General features: G+C 44.1%; 1 protein-coding gene across 4 annotated transcripts in view; it reads right to left on the reverse strand.

Moving 5' to 3' along the window:
* Nucleotides 1–8,677: 8,677 nt before the first annotated feature.
* The window catches only part of LOC148973379 (NACHT, LRR and PYD domains-containing protein 12-like), a 39,308-nt gene continuing 26,398 nt past the window's right edge, over nucleotides 8,678–21,587 (reverse strand). For 3 of the 4 annotated variants that reach the window (XM_089121494.1, XM_089121492.1, XM_089121495.1), the window contains 6 exons: nucleotides 19,687–19,857; nucleotides 17,476–17,646; nucleotides 13,128–13,298; nucleotides 9,450–9,627; nucleotides 9,016–9,070; nucleotides 8,678–8,862 (listed from right to left, as the gene is read on the reverse strand). In XM_089121494.1, coding sequence (XP_088977620.1) covers nucleotides 9,053–9,070; nucleotides 9,450–9,627; nucleotides 13,128–13,298; nucleotides 17,476–17,646; nucleotides 19,687–19,857 — 709 coding nt within the window. In that variant the 3' untranslated portion in view covers nucleotides 8,678–8,862; nucleotides 9,016–9,052. The remainder of the gene's footprint in view (nucleotides 8,863–9,015; nucleotides 9,071–9,449; nucleotides 9,628–13,127; nucleotides 13,299–17,475; nucleotides 17,647–19,686; nucleotides 19,858–21,587) is intronic. The other variant, XM_089121493.1, reaches the window with a different exon arrangement.

Below are 21,587 nucleotides of genomic sequence, written 5' to 3' on the forward strand. Positions count from 1 at the left end.
TTATCACAGAAACAGAAATATTGTTTATATTTCTCCTCAATAACAACATGAGCTGTAATAATGAGTTCAAATAACATGCTACATTTCTATTAAACAAACACTCACGCTCAATCTTCGTCACTGGAGAATGAATATGCTCGTCTCACACAGAAATCTCTGGCACTCGGGAGAAACAAAGTTTTCTGGCGATGAATCACTGCTCCAACCACTCGACAAACCGAACACCAAATTGGGGGTTTTCCCTTTCACTTTCGCGTAAACGAACAGTGTAGATTGGTGTTAGTTTCTAACGTGCCTCAGCTCACGCGTTCACCGCAGGTCTATTTTTTTAAAACAAAACTGCGCGTACCCTTTTTGATAGGTCTAACTACTCAGCCGTACCAGGGCGCCCTCTAGGGGTAAGAAGCATGACTACAGGCTATTTTTGCCCTGGTTACACTCTCCCCTGCCATAAGTCAACGTCCACGTGGACTTCCCCTTTAACCATCAACAACACCTTTCAGTTTTTCAGACGTGTACATTACCATGCCAGCCAAAACTTGAGACAAAACGTCTGGACTGAATGACACAGCGTTACAAACGGACTGGGGTAAATGGTACGGGTTACTGTGTTTACCCGCATTCTGCCTTTGAGACCGACGTGGCATTGGTGTAGGTGTTCTTGACTCTTCTGGGACGCCCAAACTACATCTCTGAGCCGGGGTTGGACGCTTCACCACAGTGTCAGGAACTGAGTACGTTGGTACCACTTCTCCACTATCAATTTTCTCCTCTGACACAGTTTGTGGTTCTTCAACACCCTCGCATCGAGGCTCTATCGAATCCATTGTTTGCGAATTGGATTGCTCGTGACCTTCCTTCACTAAAGGCAACGACTGCCTTTTTTCCGTTCGCCATGTCTCATCCACAACTACGCACTCATAGTCCAGAGGCAATAACGGTCCTTTACCCAGGGAACTAGCACCTTCCTTCACCTGCCGTATCTTGCTACGCGGTGCTGGCACCGGGGTTGGTAATGGACAAGGTTGAATATTCGACCGATGTACTCTCTTTTGTACACCTCCTCCGACAGGTTCCACCGCATACGTAGTTCCTTGAATGTCTTTCACGACATAAACCTCTGGTGCCCACGCGTCCTGAATTTTATTTCTCCCTGCAGGACGGTGCCTCAAGTACACTTGCTTCCCAACAGCAACATCAGGGCAATACACCTCACTCTCATGTCTGGTAGTCCGTTCCAATGCTTTTTTCTCTGCATACTCTTTCGCTCTAGCATGGGCGTCTTGGAGTCTCTCCCTGTGCACGGACAACCAGTTAGTTTCCGTGCCTTCCTCAGGCTCCCTTCCCAACAAAGCGTCAACTGGGAGGTGTGGTTGTGTCCCAAACAACATGTAATACGGGGAATATCCCGTGGAGGAGTGAGGCGTCGCGTTGTAGGCATACACCAATTCTGGCAGGTGTTCAGGCCACTTCCTCTTCTTGTCGGGTGGTAAAGAGCGCAGCAGGTCATGCAGCGTGCGATTGAATCGTTCGCACTGGGGGTTCCCTTGTGGGTGATACGGAGTAGTTCTTGACTTCCGTACCCCGTAAAGCCTACACAGCTCTGCTATAACCGCGCTCTCAAAATTCCTCCCTTGATCGGAGTGCAGCCTTTGCGGTACTCCATACCCGAGGAACCACTCTTTCAAGAGGACCTTTGCGGTGGTATCAGCTTTCTGATCCCGGGTGGGGAAAGCCTGGCTGAACTTGGTGAAAACATCCGTCACCACAAGGACATTTTCTCGACCATCAGAGGCAGCCTCAAGGGTAGTAAAATCAACAGCTACCACTTCCAATGGACGGGAAGCCAGAAAAGGGGTCCAAGATGCCCGGATCTTCGGCTGGGGCATTTTTGCCAGCACACAGCGTTGACAGTTTTTCACCCATTTGTCTACAGCTTCGTGCATACCCGCCCAATAACACCTTTGCTTGAGCAAGCCCAACGTCCTCTCAATTCCTTGGTGTCCCATCTGGTCATGAACACTCCGTAGCACCGGCTCAACCAGGCAAACTGGAAGTAACAACTGCTGACACTCACCCAGGAAAACATCATCTACTACCCGATACAATAATCCTCCATCTTCCTTAAACTTGTCCCATTGTTTGAGCAATGATCGCACTTGCCGAGGCAAAGTCCGTCTCTCACGGGAAGAAGGCTTCCTACTCGCCTGCCAAAACCCTTTTAGGATACTCAGAAAAGGATCAGCATCCTGAAAGCGACGGAGCTCTTCCTTTGTATACCCAGGTAACGTTGGGGTGTTTTCAAGGGCCGGATCCAAACTAGCTTCCTCTTCACTCAGCTCCACTGAACCCAATTCAGCTGTTGCAAGGTCTGGTTCTACAGTAGTTCCCAGCTGAAGCTCATTGCAAATGGCCACACAGCCATCATACTCCGCATCTTCTGTCACTATCTCCTCCTCTTCCATCTCTGGCCTCCGGGAGAGAGCATCAGCAGCTGTATTACAACGTCCTGGCCGATAGCGCACCTCAAAATTGAACACAGCCAGCTGTGCCATCCAGCGCTGCTCCACCGCTCCCAGCTTAGCCGTGTCCAGATGGCAGAGAGGGTTGTTGTCCGTGAGGATAGTGAAGCGAGATCCCAACAGATAACCTCTGAACTTTTCGGCTACAGCCCACTTTAACGCCAGAAGCTCCAACTTCATGCTACTGTAGTTCCTGTCATTGCGTTCGGCACCTCTCAATCTGCGACTAGCATATGCTATGACCTTCTTTTTCCCATCCTGATACTGATACAATACAGCGCCCAAACCCAAGCTACTGGCGTCCGTCTCCAGCATGAATGGAAGAGAGAAATCGGCATATCCCAACACTGGAGCGCAGGTCAGCTCCCTTTTCAGACGTTCAAATGCCTGTTGGCTCTCTAATGTCCATGAGTCCTGAAACAACTTATTGCACTGGGCCCCACTGCCTTTTTTGGTGCACTTATTCACAACATCGTGCAAAGGTCCCGCCACCTTGGAGAAATCTGCTATAAACCGGCGGTATTAACTGCAAAACCACAAAAAGGATCGCAATTCCTTCCTGGTGCGAGGTGTTGGCCACCTCTCTACTGAGCTGATCTTGTCGGGGTCCGGACCCACCCCTTGGGCCGATACTCTGTGCCCCAAAAACCTCACCTCCGCTTGGAGAAAGTGGCATTTCTCCACTTTAATCTTCAACCCGGACTCCCTCAGTCGGCGAAGCACTGTTTCAAGTCTGGACAGGTGAGTTTCAAAAGTACTTGAATAGACAAGAAGGTCATCCAAGTAGACAAGAACCATCTGGAACACCAGATCACCCATTACGGCCTGCATGAGTCTCTGAAAGGTAGCCGGTGCATTGCAGAGACCAAACGGCATCCGTTGATATTCATACAGTCCAAAGGGCGTAACAAAGGCGGTCTTATGCTGATCTTTCTCATGAACCGCTACTTGGTGATAACCACTTGCCAAGTCTATGGTTGAAAACACCTGGGCTTTACCCAGTGCATCCAAACTCTCGTCTATCCGTGGCAGGGGAAATGCGTCTCGCAGAGTCTTCGAGTTCAGTTTTCGGTAGTCCACGCATAGCCGCAAACTCCCATCTGTCTTCCTGACTAAGACCACCGGGGAGGCATAGGGACTTGAACTTTCCTTAATCACTCCTTTCTTGAGAAGTCCGGAAATATGCTCCCTCACCTCCTCAAACTGATTTGGAGGTATCCGTCTGTATGTTTGGGCAACAGGGGTATCATCGGACACAGGAATCTCGTGTTTAACCCGATCAGTGTACCCAAGATCGTCATCACACGTTGCGAACACATCCGCGTACTGCCTCAACAATGCTCTCAACTCTGCTTGCTGACCGGGAGTTCCCCCAACCTGTACCCTGTCTGAGGGACACGATAAGTCACTGTGGGTCTCTGTCATCGATCTTACACTGACAGTAACTTCCTCATGATCTAGGGAAATCCGTCGGAATGCCACATTACAAGAACCACTCTCCACTGGGCAACCTTGGGACAGTACTCCAAGCCTTGTTTTCGGCCGTAGCCACACATCTTCTGTCGCCCAATTTAAAACTTGCACTGGAAACACTCGTTTTTAGCTGACACCACCATGGGCACGAGGATCAAACCCCCTGGCAGCGGAATGGCCCCTGGTTCAAGTATGGCCACACCCTCAGTCTTGGGTACCTCTTTGTGTATCCGAACCTGAACCGTGGCAACAGAGGCTGCAGGTATGCACGTTTTGAATTTTCCCGCTAGTCGAACTATAGAGCTTGCAGCAGTTAATGCCTCTTCCTGTACTTTACTGAAAGCATCTCGCCAGTCTGAGTCTAGTGTTCCCGCTAGACCATTATCAAACTCGGCCAAGATCAGCTGTTTACAGCGCTGAGCAATATTCATGCCGAGAATTCCTGGAGGTGAATGATCAGCTTCTCCATCCTTCTGATCTCGGATTATCAAGAATCCACAGCCAGGTATTGTTACTCCTAACACCTGGATATCCAACTCCACATATCCCAAATACGGGAGGGGCAGTTTGTTGGCAGCCGTAATCCGCAACCACTTCATCGTGCTGTGCATATCCTTATCTTCTCCACGTAAACGCCCTCTGAAAAAGCTTTCCGTCAACGTGCTCACGTTGCTGCCCGTATCTAACAAACACTTAACAGCTATTCCCCCTATGCTGATTTCAACCTCGGGACATTTGCCCAGAGCACGTTCCAAGAACCGCTCTTTAGTCAGAAAGCTGCTGTTTGAGCCCTGGGACGCCCCTCTCATTGCTCGGCTCTGCGCAATGGAGGGAGCACGTTTCCCGGCGATAGGGCTTCTGCAGGGGCCGCTACCTGTCCTTCCTGCTTACGTGGCATGGTGCAACTGCGGGCTATGTGTCCCACCCCATCACACCTCAAGCAGATTGGCTGACCATCTGGGGTATATCGAGGCTTAAATTTAACTCTTTGGGGCTTTTCCGAGCCGAGGCTGGCTCTTTGTATCGTAAGGCTACGGACGGCATCAGTTAACTCGCCGATTGCTTTTCCTTGTTGTGCCACTACTTTCACGACGTCTTGCAAGACAGCGTTCAGTTCTTCTGAAGAAGATGCAGACACATTTGTGGATCTAGCAGCCTCCTCAAACCCCACACCCATCAGGTAACGGTTTCTAGCAACGGTCGCCGCCCGGGGACGCTCCTCAGCACACCACAACAGAGCCTCTTCTCTGACCTCAAATAGAGTAACATGGGCCCGGTCCCGCACCATTTTACGCAATTCCCGTCGAAGTACAGTGTCCCTTACCCCCTCTATGAACTGATCCCTCAACGCAAGCTGCCCATCGGGCACTGCATCAGGTGACTGTTGGAGTGCCGCATTTAACATCGTCGACAAGGCATGCGAAAACTCTCGAATATTTTCCCCTTCCAACTGCTTCCGTGCATAGAAGGCGTGTAACAGTTGAGGAGTCGTCCGCTTCTCTCGAAAAGCGGCCCTCAAATAATTGAACAGGTCCTGAGGCGTTGCATCCTCCCTCCCCACACACAATTTAACCTCATCAAGTGCTGATCCCCTTAAATGTGACAAAATAAAGTCTACTTGATCCTCCTCACTCAATCCCCTTATCCGAATTACTCGTTCGAGTTCCTCAATAAACTCGTCAATGGTCTGACCGTCTTTACTAGAGTCACCACAATAGGGAACAATTTGTCTTTCTCTGGGAATATAGACATAAGACCTAGTATTACCAGTGTTCAGACTAGCAAGTGTCGACATCACCTGATCATGTCTCTTCCCAAGCTCCTGAATTTGTGATTGGAGTTGTAGGAAAGGGTTATCTCTATCCTCACCATCACCCCTGACGGTGGAGCCAGCTTCTTGGCTATCGTCCATCTCCTCATGACCGTAGTCCTCCATGCCTCTATATCTGCGTTATTAAGAGTCTCAGTCTCTACAAAGTTCACCTGCAAGCACAGTCCAATGCAGCCACCTCGTTCCAGCTGGTCCTGGCACTCTGGCTCCTTGTCCTCCCACCGTCCTTCCTGGCTCAGCGCACAGCTCTCCCTCTCTGCTGACTCTGGCACGCAATCCTCCTTGACCACTACCGTTGTTTATCTACCCACTTAGGCTAACGGTATGTTCGACTTAGCTTGTGTATTCGTTTTCAAAGGAAAACCCTCACCACAAGAGGAAACCAGCAAAAAGAACTACCCCACTCCTGGTACCAAAAAGATGTGGCCGTGTAAATGTGCAGCCTATATAAAGCTCAAACACAACCAAACATCTGAAAAGGGGTTCTTTATTTTCGACTGCGTATGAGAAGGACGCAGCGTTAATGTTTGGAGTTTCCACTTGTGGTCAGGAATATAACAAAAAACGTATACAATAAATTACAATAGGAAAATACCAAACTTAAAACCTTCCAAACAAAACTCGTCACTTACAGTGTGAGTTACAATGTTCTACAAATGTACAAAGAAACAACTCAAAATAAAAAACAGCAGTTACACTATTTTTCCCTCAGCGAGTTCTCTTTCACAATACTCAATTGTGTTAATTTTCCCCTTTTAGCTTCTTGCAAATAATTGTATATTCCCGAAAATAAAACAGAATACACAGAAACGGTTTATGTGAGCACTATTACCCCAAATAAACAACGGTAGTGGCCTTTTTTATGTTTTCTGAATAAAGAACAAAACATAAACATGATTAAAGACACATTCTCATACAGTAAGCCACTAACACAATTGTAAGACAAAACAAACATATTCAACACTCTACAATTAACATTACTATACCAATTCTTATCTCTTACAGATTATCAATAAACTTTGACATTACAAACAGTGCAGAGCTAGTGAAATATTTCCTTTGAATGACTATAAGCATTTACAATAAAAGAATGAACTAAAATGATACCCACTCTGTGAAGCGGTACAGCTGACTAGAAAGCCCGCCCCACGGTCATCTCACGTGCACTAACGTCTCTTCGTTCTCCCCTCTGACATAATTTTATCACAGAAACAGAAATATTGTTTATATTTCTCCTCAATAACAACATGAGCTGTAATAATGAGTTCAAATAACATGCTACATTTCTATTAAACAAACACTCACGCTCAATCTTCGTCACTGGAGAATGAATATGCTCGTCTCACACAGAAATCTCTGGCACTCGGGAGAAACAAAGTTTTCTGGCGATGAATCACTGCTCCAACCACTCGACAAACCGAACACCAAATTGGGGGTTTTCCCTTTCACTTTCGCGTAAACGAACAGTGTAGATTGGTGTTAGTTTCTAACGTGCCTCAGCTCACGCGTTCACCGCAGGTCTATTTTTTTAAAACAAAACTGCGCGTACCCTTTTTGATAGGTCTAACTACTCAGCCGTACCAGGGCGCCCTCTAGGGGTAAGAAGCATGACTACAGGCTATTTTTGCCCTGGTTACATAAGAAAAGTCTTAAGGACGAAAAGAGTTGTGCTATGAGGCGCATGTGAGATCCGCGTCTCGGCAACGGGTGCTCTTAAAGGGCCAGCAGCGAATAAAGCGTACTGTCAGTCAAGTTAAAAGAACAAAGGGAAATTAGAAAATTACTCACTGATCTTGACTAAAGAACTTTTGTAGCTTTAATAAGGATTGTTCTATATATAATTTATAATTCATGCAGCACATACTGTTTGATAACTTTATTCAATTTCTGTATCCTACCTGTTAAGACAGGAAGGGCACAGGTAAATATGGTTTTTATTATGGGTTTGTGTGGGGATTGTTTGAAGTTCACTTAATTTAAAATTTGTTAAAAAATTTTTTTAGCCTAATAATTTTTTTTAAAAAGTTGATAGCTTTCACTGTAATGATGGTTTGGTTGATGGTTTATTGATCATTATAGGTGTTATCAATCATTTAGTTGTTGTCTGTAGTTTGAGTTGAGAAATAAACATTAATACACAGAATGATCACTAATCTGTGTGTGCATTTTACTTTAGAACCAAGCAAGTTGGACTCATGAAACCATTTTATTATATCGGAATTGCAATATTGACCTCAGTAATTGCAATGGCAATATGACATTTTCCCCAAATCGTCCAGCCCTACTAAGCATATTATAGATATAATCCCTTCGCTATGTTCTTTTCAATGTGAAGCATTGCTTGCTGTGACTTGGTGTTGCTTCAAGTGCATCATTCTGCACACGGGATGCGCATGATCGATTATAATACTTTGGGGAGACAAGGCCCCCCCCACCGGGGAAATGGGCCTGCCCCCACAGCTTGGAAAAATCCTAGAGGAAACACTGTATATATATATATATATAGAAAGTATCAATAACTCATTTATGAAAATTCGCTCATTGAGATTCATTTTTCAAGCATGGGACATATTTATATGAGAAAATGTGGAAACCGCTCTATTCATATGGATTAGTTTTACAATCTCTTTATGAACTTTATGAAACGTAGCTGTCAATGGAGGGACAAAAATCTCTCAAATTTCAATAAAATTATCTTCATGTGTGTAAACAACAATGAAATTGATAACATTGTTTTTCTCATTTTTGGGTGAACTAACCCTTTAAACAGCTTTAAATAGTTAAATAGTTTAAATGTATTTTTTCCCCCGATATACACTATGTGACAGCAAATCCCACCATACTTACAACAGTTACACCAAACACTGTGTGTGTAATGGGAATAATACAGGTTTTGTGCTTTTTGAAGCATCCATCTTTATTGCATCACTTGAAAATGTACTAGAAAAAATTCAAACATAAACGGAGCAATTTCACTGGGGTCATCACACCATCTGTGCTCGGGACACAATAATGTGCAGCTTTTATCGCCCTCTGCTGGTAAGACAAAAAAACAAAACAATTCTTTGCTTAAAAAAAAGCTTTCATCAAGAGAAAGACACAAGAAAATAGTTGCATTACAAAGTCACAATTGACAGTGTGATCGCCGTGTTTCTGTGTCTTCAGTCTCTGTTGAGGCTCTTTACTCACCATCAGCTGATTCTCAGGAAATTGGACTAACGTCTAATCACTGAGTCTGAGAGTCCTAAAATAAAACACACAGACACATATTAGTATGAGACATTACTGCTGTCACATCACGTCTGGAGATCATTTCTAGAAAAACACAGCCAGAGATATTAGTATGTTTATATTACAGTAAGAGATATTAATGAAAAGCTGCTAATATATCAATAACAGTAAGTGATAAACAACTCTCTCTTAATCACTTGCACAGAGACACTGTTAAGTAATGAAAATATATTGATATATAATATTTATAAATCAGTCACGTCACAGAATAAAACTAAAAGTATGAAGACTGAAGTGGAGCTGAATTATGATCTTCTATTCTCCGGTTACAAACATATGAGGTGTTACTGTGCTTGGGCTAATTTAAAAGCTTTAAATAAAAATATACCCACATAGTATAGTTCCTTCAGTTTGTAATGTCGATCATCCTTTAGATCAGAGAGCAACTTCACTCCTGAATCTCCAATTTTATTATGAGACAGATGCAGAAATCTCAGATGTGAGGGGTTTGATCTCAGAGCTGAAGCCAGAGCAACACAGCCTTCATCTGTGAGACCACACCTAGTCAACCTGTGGAGAACAATGACACACTGTGCTAGTTAAAAATGTATTAGTAACTTACAATATTGCTCTAAGCTTGTGCATGTGATAGTGATTCAGGCACATATGTCAGTCGGCATCTCACGTCAAGTTCGTAAAGAGCTTTAATTCAGTCCATTTTACATTCTGATTTTGGCCACCTCTGAGTTTCTCAGATGGGTCAAACCAAAGATATTACCTCAGAAGTTCAAGTAAATGAACTAGAAATCCGCGCTCATTCAAGGGTGTACATCTATTGCATGGACGGAGAGAAAGCACTGAAATTGTCAGACATCCATTAGTGCATGAGAGTGAAACAGCTGGAAACACAGCGCTGGTCTTCTCTACATACTCAACACGACGGAATCCAACGGCGTGCACGGGGCGAAGGTATAAAACATGTATTAAATTGCATGAAATAATCCCGGAAAAAGCACAAACACAGCTGAGGGTGACGCTAACAGACAGCAGACAAACGACTAGCAGTGACAGCAGCTGCAATCCACCTGTCACTCAAGTGGCCACGCCCTTATTTATGCAGACCTTTAAGGTTTAATATAATTTAAACAGATGAGTTGTAAAAAAATTCACCCCCCTCACAGTTGTCATGAAGGGCAAAATTAGCACATAGACCAAAATAACTATTTGCTGTAAACATGTTTTTTTTTTTCTGCTGTGAAGTTAGACATTTTAACTTGGGGGAAATACAGATTTGACTCGCTTTTGCAGCCAGCCTCAAGCGGTCACTCAATGAATTGCAGTTTAATTCACTTCCGTGTTGGTTTCAAGAGAGAGACGTGGGGAGGTTGCCGCTTGATCATACTATAGTAGTAAAGCAGTGAGTTACGTCATTGTACAGGAAACGCACCCCTGATCTGAAGAGACATACAAACTGTGTAGACTGTGAGGACTGGAATTGGGAACCCCTGGAAATACTGAAGTCAGATAAATAATTATGTACATCATTCTACAGCAGCTTTTTGTTCAGATGATTGGTTCAAAATGGTGGTATTAGCCTCCAGTCATACACTGTATTTCAGTTGCACCCATAAAATGAATGCTGCGACATATGAGAACACAATGAGCTCATGGGATTTCAAAACAAGTAAAAAATAAGATGAAAATAGACTCTTACACAGACAGAGGCAAGTAGATGAGTTTTAATCAAACTACTAGAAGCAACTGAACCTTCAGGAAATGTTTGGTGGGTCAAAAACAGGAGCAGCAGGTTATGTGATGTGATGAAAGTAAATTAAATTAACTTCATTGTCAGTAATTTGCTGAGATTTGTGTGTTTAGCTACAATGGATGATTTTAGTCATGAAATGTACATTAAAGGGGGGTTGACTGCGATTTCACTTTTTTCATTTTGAATAGTGTGTAATGTTGCTGTTGGTGCATGAACAGTATCTGCAAAGTTGCAGCGCTGAAAATTCAGTGTAAGCAGAGATATCATCTTTTAAAAATTAGGAAGTATATTGCCTACAAAAACGACTCGATTGGGACTACAGCTGGGTTATGGTACGTCACTAACCCACACATTTGCATCAACCCCTTCCTCCGGAATATGCAGAAAATGGCATGCGCATATTTCTGCGGCTCGTCGAGTGTGTTGTTCACGCAGCTGTCAGGTCTTCTGTGTTTCGGGCTTCCCACGAACGCTGTACTTCCTCAACAATGGATACAATTTATGTTTGATTATGTTCCTGAAAATGACGATCGTAATCTAGCTCTCTGTGCTGCGCATTTTACGGAAGACAGCTTCCAGAATCTCCACGAGTTCAACACCGGATTCAACAAGAAACTGTGACTAAAATATGAAGCAGTTCCGACTTTAAAACAAGAGGCAGCAGTGTTGGGCCACAATCTGTATGTAGGCTAAGACTTCATCACTTTAAATGCATTTGCATGTATAATTCCAGACATAGCCTTGTGTTTTATTTTTTGTCTACGACAAACGCGTACAAACATTGTGGACCTGAATTTTCTTTAAGTACTAATGTTTTAAATGTATTTTCATGTATATATGCTTTATGACGGTATTTTCGATTTGATCAAGAACGTAAACATGCCAACGCTGTTTGAGTATGACATTAGTAGCCAGTCAGTTGCTATTGTGTAAAACAAACGTGTAAAGTTAAAAAATGTAGCAAATTATCATTCAGAAACGTTTAGTAAGAGCTGTAGTATGTGGTGAGGTTCTGCTTGACTCTCTTCATCGCGTGTTTCTCGGTCTGATTCTGCCTCAAACTGATACTGCAGTTCGACACATATTTACACATAGCTGCCAACTCTCACGCATTGGCCGTGAGACACCCGCATTTGATTGGTTTCACACGCTCACACGCCACACCCCCGATTTCTCACGCTGAAGTGTCAATCCTCCCGTTTTTCCGGGTTTCTCACGTATTTTAGCTCTTTTACTGTCTTCCCATGTTAGTATTTCCCGTAAAATATCTCGTATTTGTACACTCTGATTGTGTGAGACGTACAAGCTCGGACAGATTCGGCTCGAAGTCGATCGTCCTCGGATGCGGTTCCGCGCGCGCTGTAACACAAGCTTTGCACACAGCTCGAAGTGAGGTCTTGCCGGTCTTGCGCACCCAACGCGCCATTTTTACCGCGCTCGTGCAGACGCGTCGAGTATAAACAAGGCTTTACACTGCATGTCAGCGCGCGCAGAGACCTCAAGGTGCAGAGACCTCTCCCAATCATCTCCAGCAGAAACAGCCTCCCCGTTTCCCTCGTAAGCTGATCTTAGTATTTAAACATTCTCTATGGTATTTTTTTTAATGACACAGTGCTCTTTCTCACACATATGTGGGCTAGTTCTAAATTCTTTAGACTTTTTGATTAGTGCTTTATTTTTAAAGTTTGTGAGTAAGAATCGTGAGGAAAAAAACAACTTATTTTGGGGATGGTTCCCGGGAAATCTCCCTTTGATGTTGACAGCTATGGGTTGGTCAACTGCCTGAAAGATGAGTTTATCTATTGATCTATCTGTTGGGCCACTCGTGATTCACTAGTTATACCGCAAATTAGTTACAAATCTCCCGTGATCTATAGCGAATGAACCCCAAAACTCAAAAGTTGGCAGGTATGTTTACATCTGGACCGGAGCTCATGACATAAATGTTCCACCCGTAAAGGTAATGGGCGTTAACCTTCCGGACAACGTGAGCGACAGTTTAGCAAATCACAACACACCAGGCCAAACTAACCAATCTGAGCCCACTACATGTTTCTGAGGGAGTGGTTTCATAGAATCAGGAAGTTAACCACTCGTTCAGGGGACAGAGGAGAGCGCGGCTGACAATAAAGGTGAAGTTTATGAAAAATAAGACTTTTTAAAAAAGAAAAACCACGAATACATGTTATATTGCACCCCATAAATACAATCATGCAAAGAAAAAAAGCAGTCAACCCCCCTTTTAAAAGATTAATCTTACTGAGGACAATGATAGATGTGACTATAAAAGAGATGGTCTTACCACAGTATCTCCAGTTTACAGTTAGGATCTTCCAATAAAGCAGAGAGACTATTCACTGAATCTCCTAGTTTACTCCGTGACAGGTTCAGATTCCTCAGGTGTGAGGGGTTTGATCTCAGAGCTGTAGCCAGAGCAGCACAACCTTCTTCTGTGAGACCACAATCATCCACCCTGTAGAGAACAATGACACACACTTCACTCTCTCAGTTCAGATCAGTTTAGCAGTCAATCCATTATTAAAAAGAGAAAGTACAAACTTAAGGAATGTTTTGTTTAATCTTCAATGTTTGATGGATCAGGGTCTGTATTTAATCTGTTTTAATTACGACATTTTACGGTTATTTACAGTGGGTACGGAAAGTATTCAGACCCCCTTAAATTGTTCACTCTTTGTTATTTTGCAGCCATTTGCTAAAATCATTTAAGTTCATTTTTTCCCTCATTATTGTACAGACAGCACCCCATATTGACAGGAAAACACAGAACTGTTGACATTTTTGCACATTTATTAAAAAAGAAAAACTGAAATATCAGATGGTCCTAAGTATTCAGACCCTTTGCTCAGTATTTAGTAGAAGCACCCTTTTGATCTAAACAGCCATGAGTCTTTTTGGGAAAGATGCAACAAGCTTTTCACATCTGGATTTGGGTATCCTCTGCCATTCATCCTTGCAGATCCTCTCCAGTTCTGTCAGTTTGGTTGGTAAATATTGGTGGACAGCCATTTTCAGGTCTCTCCAGAGATGATCAATTGGGTTTAAGTCAGGGCTCTGGCTGGGCCATTCAAGAACAGCCACGGAGTTGTTGTGAAGCCACTCCTTCGTTATTTTAGCGGTGTGCTTAGGGTCATTGTCTTGTTGGAAGGTGAACCTTCGGCCCAGTCTGAGGTCCAGAGCACTCTGGAAAAGGTTTTCGTCCAGGATATCCCTGTACTTGGCCGCATTCATCTTTCCCTCGATTGCAACCAATCGTCGTACCGTCCCTGCAGCTGAAAAACACCCCCACAGCATGATGCTGCCACCACCATGCTTCACTGTTGAGACTGTATTGGACAGGTGATGAGCAGTGCCTGGTTTTCTCCACACATACCGCTTAGAATTAAGGCCAAAAAGTTCTATCTTGTTCTCGTCAGACCAGAGGATCTTATTTATCACCATCTTGGAGTCCTTCAGGTGTTTTTTAGCAAACTTTGACTGAGGAGAGGCTTCTGTCAGGCCACTCTGCCATAAAGCCCCGACTGGGGAATTGCTGCAGTGATGGTTGACTTACTACAACTTTCTCCCATCTCCCGACTGCATCTCTGGAGCTCAGCCACAGTGATCATTCGGTTCTTCGTTACCTCTCTCACTAAGGCTCTTCTCCCCGATAGCTCAGTTTGGCCGGACAGACGGCTTCTGGTCGTCCCAAACGTCTTCCATTTAAGGATTATGGAGGCCACTGTGCTCTTAGGAACCTTAAGTGCAGCAGAAATTGTTTTGTAACCTTGGCCAGATCTGTGCCTTGCCACAATTCTGTCTCTGAGCTCTTCAGGCAGTTCCTTTGACCTCATGATTGTCATTTGCTCTGACATGCACTGTGAGCTGTAAGGTCTTATATAGACAGGTGTGTGGCTTTCCTAATCAAGTCCAATCAGTATAATCAAACACAGCTGGACTCAAATGAAGGTGTAGAACCATCTCAAGGATGATCAGATAGACAGCACCTGAGTTAAATATATGAGTGTCACAGCAAAGGGTCTGAATACTTAGGACCAAGTGATATTTCAGTTCCCTTTCGTAGTCACTCCGAGTTACGTCGGATGACGGAGAATGGGGGTTTCGCCTAGAAAGCCAATACTCTTCGATTATTAAAAAACGAGCCAATGGCAAGGAAATGCCATGGGTCTGCGGAATTTGCATAGCGTATCCCCGCCTCACCTCGTGAGTATAAAAGGAGGAAGTGGATGCAACCGCAGTATGTTTTCGCTTCGGAGCCAAGAGAACTTCTTCACTCCACAAGCCACACAATCTGAGTTTACTACTGTGACCCACCTCTTCGAGACGAGCGAACTCTTTGGTGTGACGGTGGTATCCAGCGAGTTTCACATTGCCTGCGATCTGAGCAGTGGTCTGCCAGTGTGTGTGTCTCTCCCTGGTCGCTTCAACATCCGCAGAGTTTTTTCCTCTCACTAAAAAGAGTGTGCACGCGCAACGTTTTTTTAAAGACGCGTCTTTTTAAAGACGATCTGCCCGTGTATTCTGAGTGCGGTATTCTGATAGATTCAGCTGATGGGCGTGAGCGCTGTTTGACGTGTTTGGGCTTTGATCGCGTTCAGACAGCGCTCGTGGGTGTGTCACGTTCTCTCAGTGGGAACGTGACCATCGCAATGTATAACGCACGTTGAAACCAACGTGGTCCCAAGTGAGTTCGTGGCTTCCCTCAAAACAAAAATTTAAATAAAAGGTTCTCATTCGGTCCCCCAGTTGATGAAATCATGTTTATCGCCGCATCACAAGGTGAGCTGAAGTTCTCTGGAGGTGGCTCGTGTGTGCTGCTGTCCTCGGATGTGCTAGCATAGCGAGTTTGATTCAGAGTTCACAGCTATGCTTCCCGGGCTGCCACGAGTATCGGGTTTATGTGGAAAATTCTGCCATGTCCCGATCACTTAAGGCTGATGATTGGTTTTTGGGGGTGGCGAACCCAAATCCTTTCTACCCGGATGTGCATGAAGAGGCCATGAGATCGTGGAAGTCTCCGGGCTGTGTCGTGGAGGTGGTCGCAGGGAAGCGCCCCTGCCCGTACCAGCCCCGCAGCCCCGCTGTGGCACTCCCATTACGGGCAGCTCAGATATGGCTTGCAGTTCTTTCAGGGAGTGGTCGCAGGCCCACTCCTTCCCCTGGTGGAGGGCTGGGGGAGAATCTTTTCTTTCAAAGAGCTGCATTCCATCTCTGAGCACATAGAGCAGGATGGCAGTGTGCAACGCCCCCGTGCCTCGCCACTCTCGTCCTCCTCTGTCTCTGAGGGCGTGGATGGCAGTGCGTGTCGTCTCCGGACCACTACACTCTCATCCCCCTCTATCACCAGAACCTCGGCAGAGCAGACCCCCGTGGAACGCTGGTCCTTCCCTGGTCATCTGCAAGATGGGTTGGAGTGAAGGCTGTCTCACTCCACCCTGAAGGTGTATGTGGCCGCTATTGCCGCATATCACAAAGCAGTTGATGGTAAGTCTTTGGGGAAGCACGACCTGATCGTCAGGTTCCTGAGAGGAGCGAGGAGACTGAATCCTCCTCGTCCTCTTCTCGTACCCTTTTGGGACCTCTCAGTGGTCTTGGTCTTGATCCCTGCAGAGATCTCCCATTGAGTCCCTGCAATCAGTTGAGATTAAATTCCTGTCAATGAAGACAGTGCTCCTGGTTGCACTGGCCTCCATCAAGAGGGTAGGGGACCTGCACGCATTCTCCGTTGACAAAGCGTGCCTGGAGTTCGGGCCGGCCTACTCTCATGTGAGCCTGAGACCCCGGCCTGGATATGTGCCCAAGGTTCCTACCACTCCCTTCCGGGACCAGGTGGTGAACCTGCAAGCGCTGCCCCTGGAGGAGGCAGACCCAGCCTTGGCGATGCTCTGTCCAGTACGTGCCCTCTGGGCTTACGTAGACAGAACGTGGTGTTCAGGACCTCAGACCAGCTCTTTGTCTGTTATTGTGGGAGCCAGAAGGGAAGGGCTCTCCCAAAGCAGAGGTTGTCTCACTGGATAGTGGAGTACAATCATAACATAGAACAGACATTATCTTCATTTCATGTCATTAAACATATTGCTGGCCATACACTGATGCGAAAGTGCGCGTCTGGTGTGCGATACCTGGTGTTGTCCTAGACGTGGCGCAGCGCGGTGTTTATGAGACTTGTCTTTGTCGACAGAAACAGGTGCAATCGCTAAAGAATAATTGTGCTCCATTCCATAACAAATGCGCGAAACAAGCTGACGTTTGTTGCTTGATACTCTAACGCACAACTACAACTATCGTATTTGTCCAGGACTACACGCAGTACGAGCGGAAACCGAGGGTATGACGCGATTGACTGGCGACTCCCAGCTCACCCCTGCTCACACGCCCCGTTTCCTTGGTTAAAATCTCAATTTTCTCGCGATTCAAACATTGTTTGAAACATTTGGAATATTTTAAGTTATCATCTTAACTAAATATATAACACTGGCCTTGTGATTTTGGGATATTTTAATGCAAAAATCTTAGGTATTCCACCTTTAAGTGCGACTCAATAATTTACAGCTCAATCAGCTCACAGCAACAGAAAGAGGCTGAACACTTCAACTATATTTTTCATATGTGAGAGTCAAATATGATCTTACCACAGTATCTCTAGTTTACAACGAGGATCCTCCAGTACAGCAGAGAGCTGCGTGGCTGAATTTCCTATTTTATTCCCAGACAGATCCAGATCTCTCAGGTGTTCAGGGTTTGATTTCAGAGCTGAAGTCAGAGCAGCAGAACCTTCATCTGTGAGATCACAATATCTCAACCTGTAGAGAACAACGACACACACTTCACTCTCAGTTCAGATCATTTTAACATGTACAAAAAATAAACTGACTAACCTTGATTTACAAGTCATAATTCTATACAGACTATTTACCCTTGTGCATCATTAAAAAAAGTTACACATATGTACATAGAGGACAAATGCCCGGTGATGACCCTGTCAAAAAAAAGTTTGGGAGCAAAGACTTAAGTTTGGTTTAATTTGAAAGAAGACCCTTGATAAATAGATTATTGCCGGAAAAAAAAAAAATGTAATAAGGTCAATTTTCATGTGTTATAATGTAATTTCCCTTTAAAAAATGCTAACTATCAGATGAATATTTGTATGGTAAGCCAGCTGAACAAGAATAACTGAAAGTTTCAGTTATTAAGGAAAGATGTGCTTTGACAAGTCAAAGATATTTGATAATAATGAATATTTGATGATAATTTTTACTTTTCACTACGTTTTCAAAATAAAAACCGTAGTCTACTACAGTATACAGTAGCAACTCATAACTTAGAATTGTATTATAATTGTATTTCATATAATATTAATCAATATTTTCTGTGATCGTTTCGCACTACGGTAGCATTTTTTGACAAGGCAGCACAAATCGTCAGAACACCCGGAGTCTCCCCCATATTGATAGCGGCTCCCTGATGCCCGCAAATCAGTTCAGACTCCCGGAATCTAGATCGAGCGAGCAAGAGCACGCATGCGAGACAGAGGAGACTACTGGAAAACCATGTAGCGCGCGCACAGCAGAGTGGCGCATGGAAAGAGACCTTGCGTGTGTGTGTGTGTGTGTGTGTGTGCCGCATCTTTATCGGCCTATTTCAACCTATCAACAGTAAACTCTCTAATGACATTCGTTGACGATTTTCATAATCGATTATTATCTATTTTATCAATTAGTTGTTGCAGCCCTACAACGAACATTCGCAAACAGCGTCACAAACTTGTGTGGTTGGAATGACAGCTCTCGACCTGTGGTAAGAAGCATAGTTTCTTGTTTACATGACATGTGGACTTAATAAACCCTTGTCTTGAGCAAAATAAGCAAGCTGACATTCAGTGCAACCCATGTCTTTAACTAGAATAATACATGCAAATGTCAGTTGCATCTTTAGTTTGTCAAGAGATTTAAAACACAGTTTTTGAAGTCTGCGCATGTGCGAACGTGCTCTACTAAGAACGAGCCTATGATTGAATCTGGAAATAAAGCAAAATAACTGATAACAATTAGACATAGTCCTCAGATGACATATCTGTAATTTATATCAAAACATCTAGCGTTAATTCGATCTCAAACAGTTTCATTAAAAGGAGTTATTACTCCACCACGTGCGTGACGTCATAAACCAACATAGTTGAACGACCACTTTGTGACAATATGGTTTCGGGAAACAGTCGTGCCCATAGGTCGTGACTAGGTAGTTGATTTCTTCAACGATGCATCATACTATAGTAGTAAAGCAGTGAGTTACGTCATTGTACAGGAAACACACCCCTGATCTGAAGAGACATACAAACTGTGTAGACTGTGAGGACTGGAATTGGGAACCCCTGGAAATACTGAAGTCAGATAAATAATTATGTACATCATTCTACAGCAGCTTTTTGTTCAGATGATTGGTTCAAAATGGTGGTATTAGCCTCCAGTCATACACTGTATTTCAGTTGCACCCATAAAATGAATGCTGCAACATATGAGAACACAATGAGCTCATGGGATTTCAAAACAAGTAAAAAATAAGATGAAAATAGACTCTTACACAGACAGAGGCAAGTAGATGAGTTTTAATCAAACTACTAGAAGCAACTGAACCTTCAGGAAATGTTTGGTGGGTCAAAAACAGGGGCAGCAGGTTGTGTGATGTGACGAAAGTAAATGAAATTAACTTCATTGTCAGACTGAGTAATTTGTGCTGAGATTTGTGTTTAGCTACACATGATGATTTTAGTCATGAAATGTACATTAAAAGATTAATCTTACTGAGGACAATGATAGATGTGACTATAAAAGAGATAGTCTTACCTCAGTATCTCCAGTTTACAGTTAGGATCTTCCAATAAAGCAGAGAGACTTTTCACTGAATCTCCTAGTTTACTTTGTGACAGGTCCAGATTCCTCAGGTGTGAGGGGTTTGATTTCAGAGCTGTAGCCAGAGCAGCACAACCTTCTTCTGTGAGACCACAATCCTTCAAACTGTATAGAACAATGACACACTCTTCACTCTCAGATCAGATCAGTTTAGCAGTGAATATCCATTATTCACAGAGGCAAGTAGATGAGTTTTAATCAAACTACTAGAAGCAACTGAACCTTCAGTAAATGTTTGGTGGGTCAAAAACAGGAGCAGCAGGTTATGTGATGTGATGAAAATAAGTAAGGAATTATTGACAACAGGCCGTTGAATTATTCGAAGCGGAGTGGCCGTTATACATCGGCATGCATTATTTTTCGAATAATTCAACGGCCTGAAGTCAATTATTCCGCTTATACTCCAGTTACCACACCTCAAAACATTGTTCAGATGATGCATATCAAGCCGTTTGTCAAGTTTTTGTCATTAAAACGCTCTTGTATGTAGGACTAATTTCTTCTTACGCATCTAATCCCATGCCTCCGTTGCTAATTCCAAAACGTCATTTTAGAATTAGTAACGGAGGTTTGAGCCACTGACAGCAGACTAATGCAGTTATTATTAGTGCAATTATTAGAGAGACAGAGAGAAGTTGCAATAATGAGACAGAAAAGCATGTGCGTCAATATTATTATTATTTTTTTTTTTAGGCCTATAGGCTAATAACAAAAACCCTTGCAGCAGGACTATCTATTTATGTATATTCAGTTTAATTTTCTATTGATTAGGACTATATACTTTATTTGTTAAAATTAAACTACACGTTTCCATTGACTGTGAAGTTAGACATTAAAAACGGCATATCAAGCGCATGGGCTGCATGTTAACAGAGGGTTTTTTTTTCCTTGTGATCCTTGGCTTGATTTTCGTTTGTACTTTTGTTTCCTGAGAGGATCAAGCTCCATTTCTTTCTTTCTTTCTTTCTTTAGTGAAAGGTGCCCAGATTTCCATTACACGAGAGTAGATGTTAAAAACTTCATGCTGATTTGTACTCGGCTTTCACCAAGATAAGCAAAACTAAGACGTAGCTTTACAGTAAACTATGCTTCTCCATCCATTTACGCTTCTTTCCATATGGTGGTGTGACTCCCCTTCTGTCCGGCGTTAGCGGCTGCAGTGTACTTGGTGCGTCAGCACACGTGACAGCTGCAACTACAGGCCCAGCAGGACAACCGTCTGGATTGAGCAGAGTAGGGGACATCTCTAGGGTCTTCAAGTGGGCACCTTCCGTTCTCAGTGTTTCGTCGACTAGCCCACGACACCTCAAGAGGGCTCGACAGTGACTCTGGCGTCCCTCCGTCCCCCACATCCCTCCTGCTGCTCTGAGACCTAACCACAATCTCTCCCCAACCCAACCATACGCGCCAACCCGTTTGACTAAGGCTGTCGAGCCCCACTGGTGTGTGAAAGCAGTCTCAACCACAGCCAGTTGCTGCTCCTTTTTGCTGCTTCAGATAAGTTCTTTACTGTGCGACGCAACTCTTGGCCACTGGATCCGACGTCTCTGAGGAACCGGGTTGTAGAGTGTGCCACAAAACCTCGACAACCCAGTTTCACTGGATAAACCTGGACTCTCCATCCTTGCTGTTCTGCTTCAGTGGCCAGATGAGAACAATGTAGTTTCTTCCTCTCATGTGCCTCATCTACCGCGTCCTCCCATGGCACTGTTAACTCTATCAGTTGAACAATGCGTGCTGATCCAGACCACAAAATAATATCTGGTCGTAGGTTAGTGGTGGCAATCTCAGGTGGATCATTCCTAGATCATTGGATTCGAATATTTCCACATCTT

Source organism: Pimephales promelas, chromosome 16 (genome assembly GCF_988280905.1).
Source record: "Pimephales promelas chromosome 16, fPimPro1.hap1.1, whole genome shotgun sequence".
Taxonomy (NCBI): domain Eukaryota; kingdom Metazoa; phylum Chordata; class Actinopteri; order Cypriniformes; family Leuciscidae; genus Pimephales; species Pimephales promelas.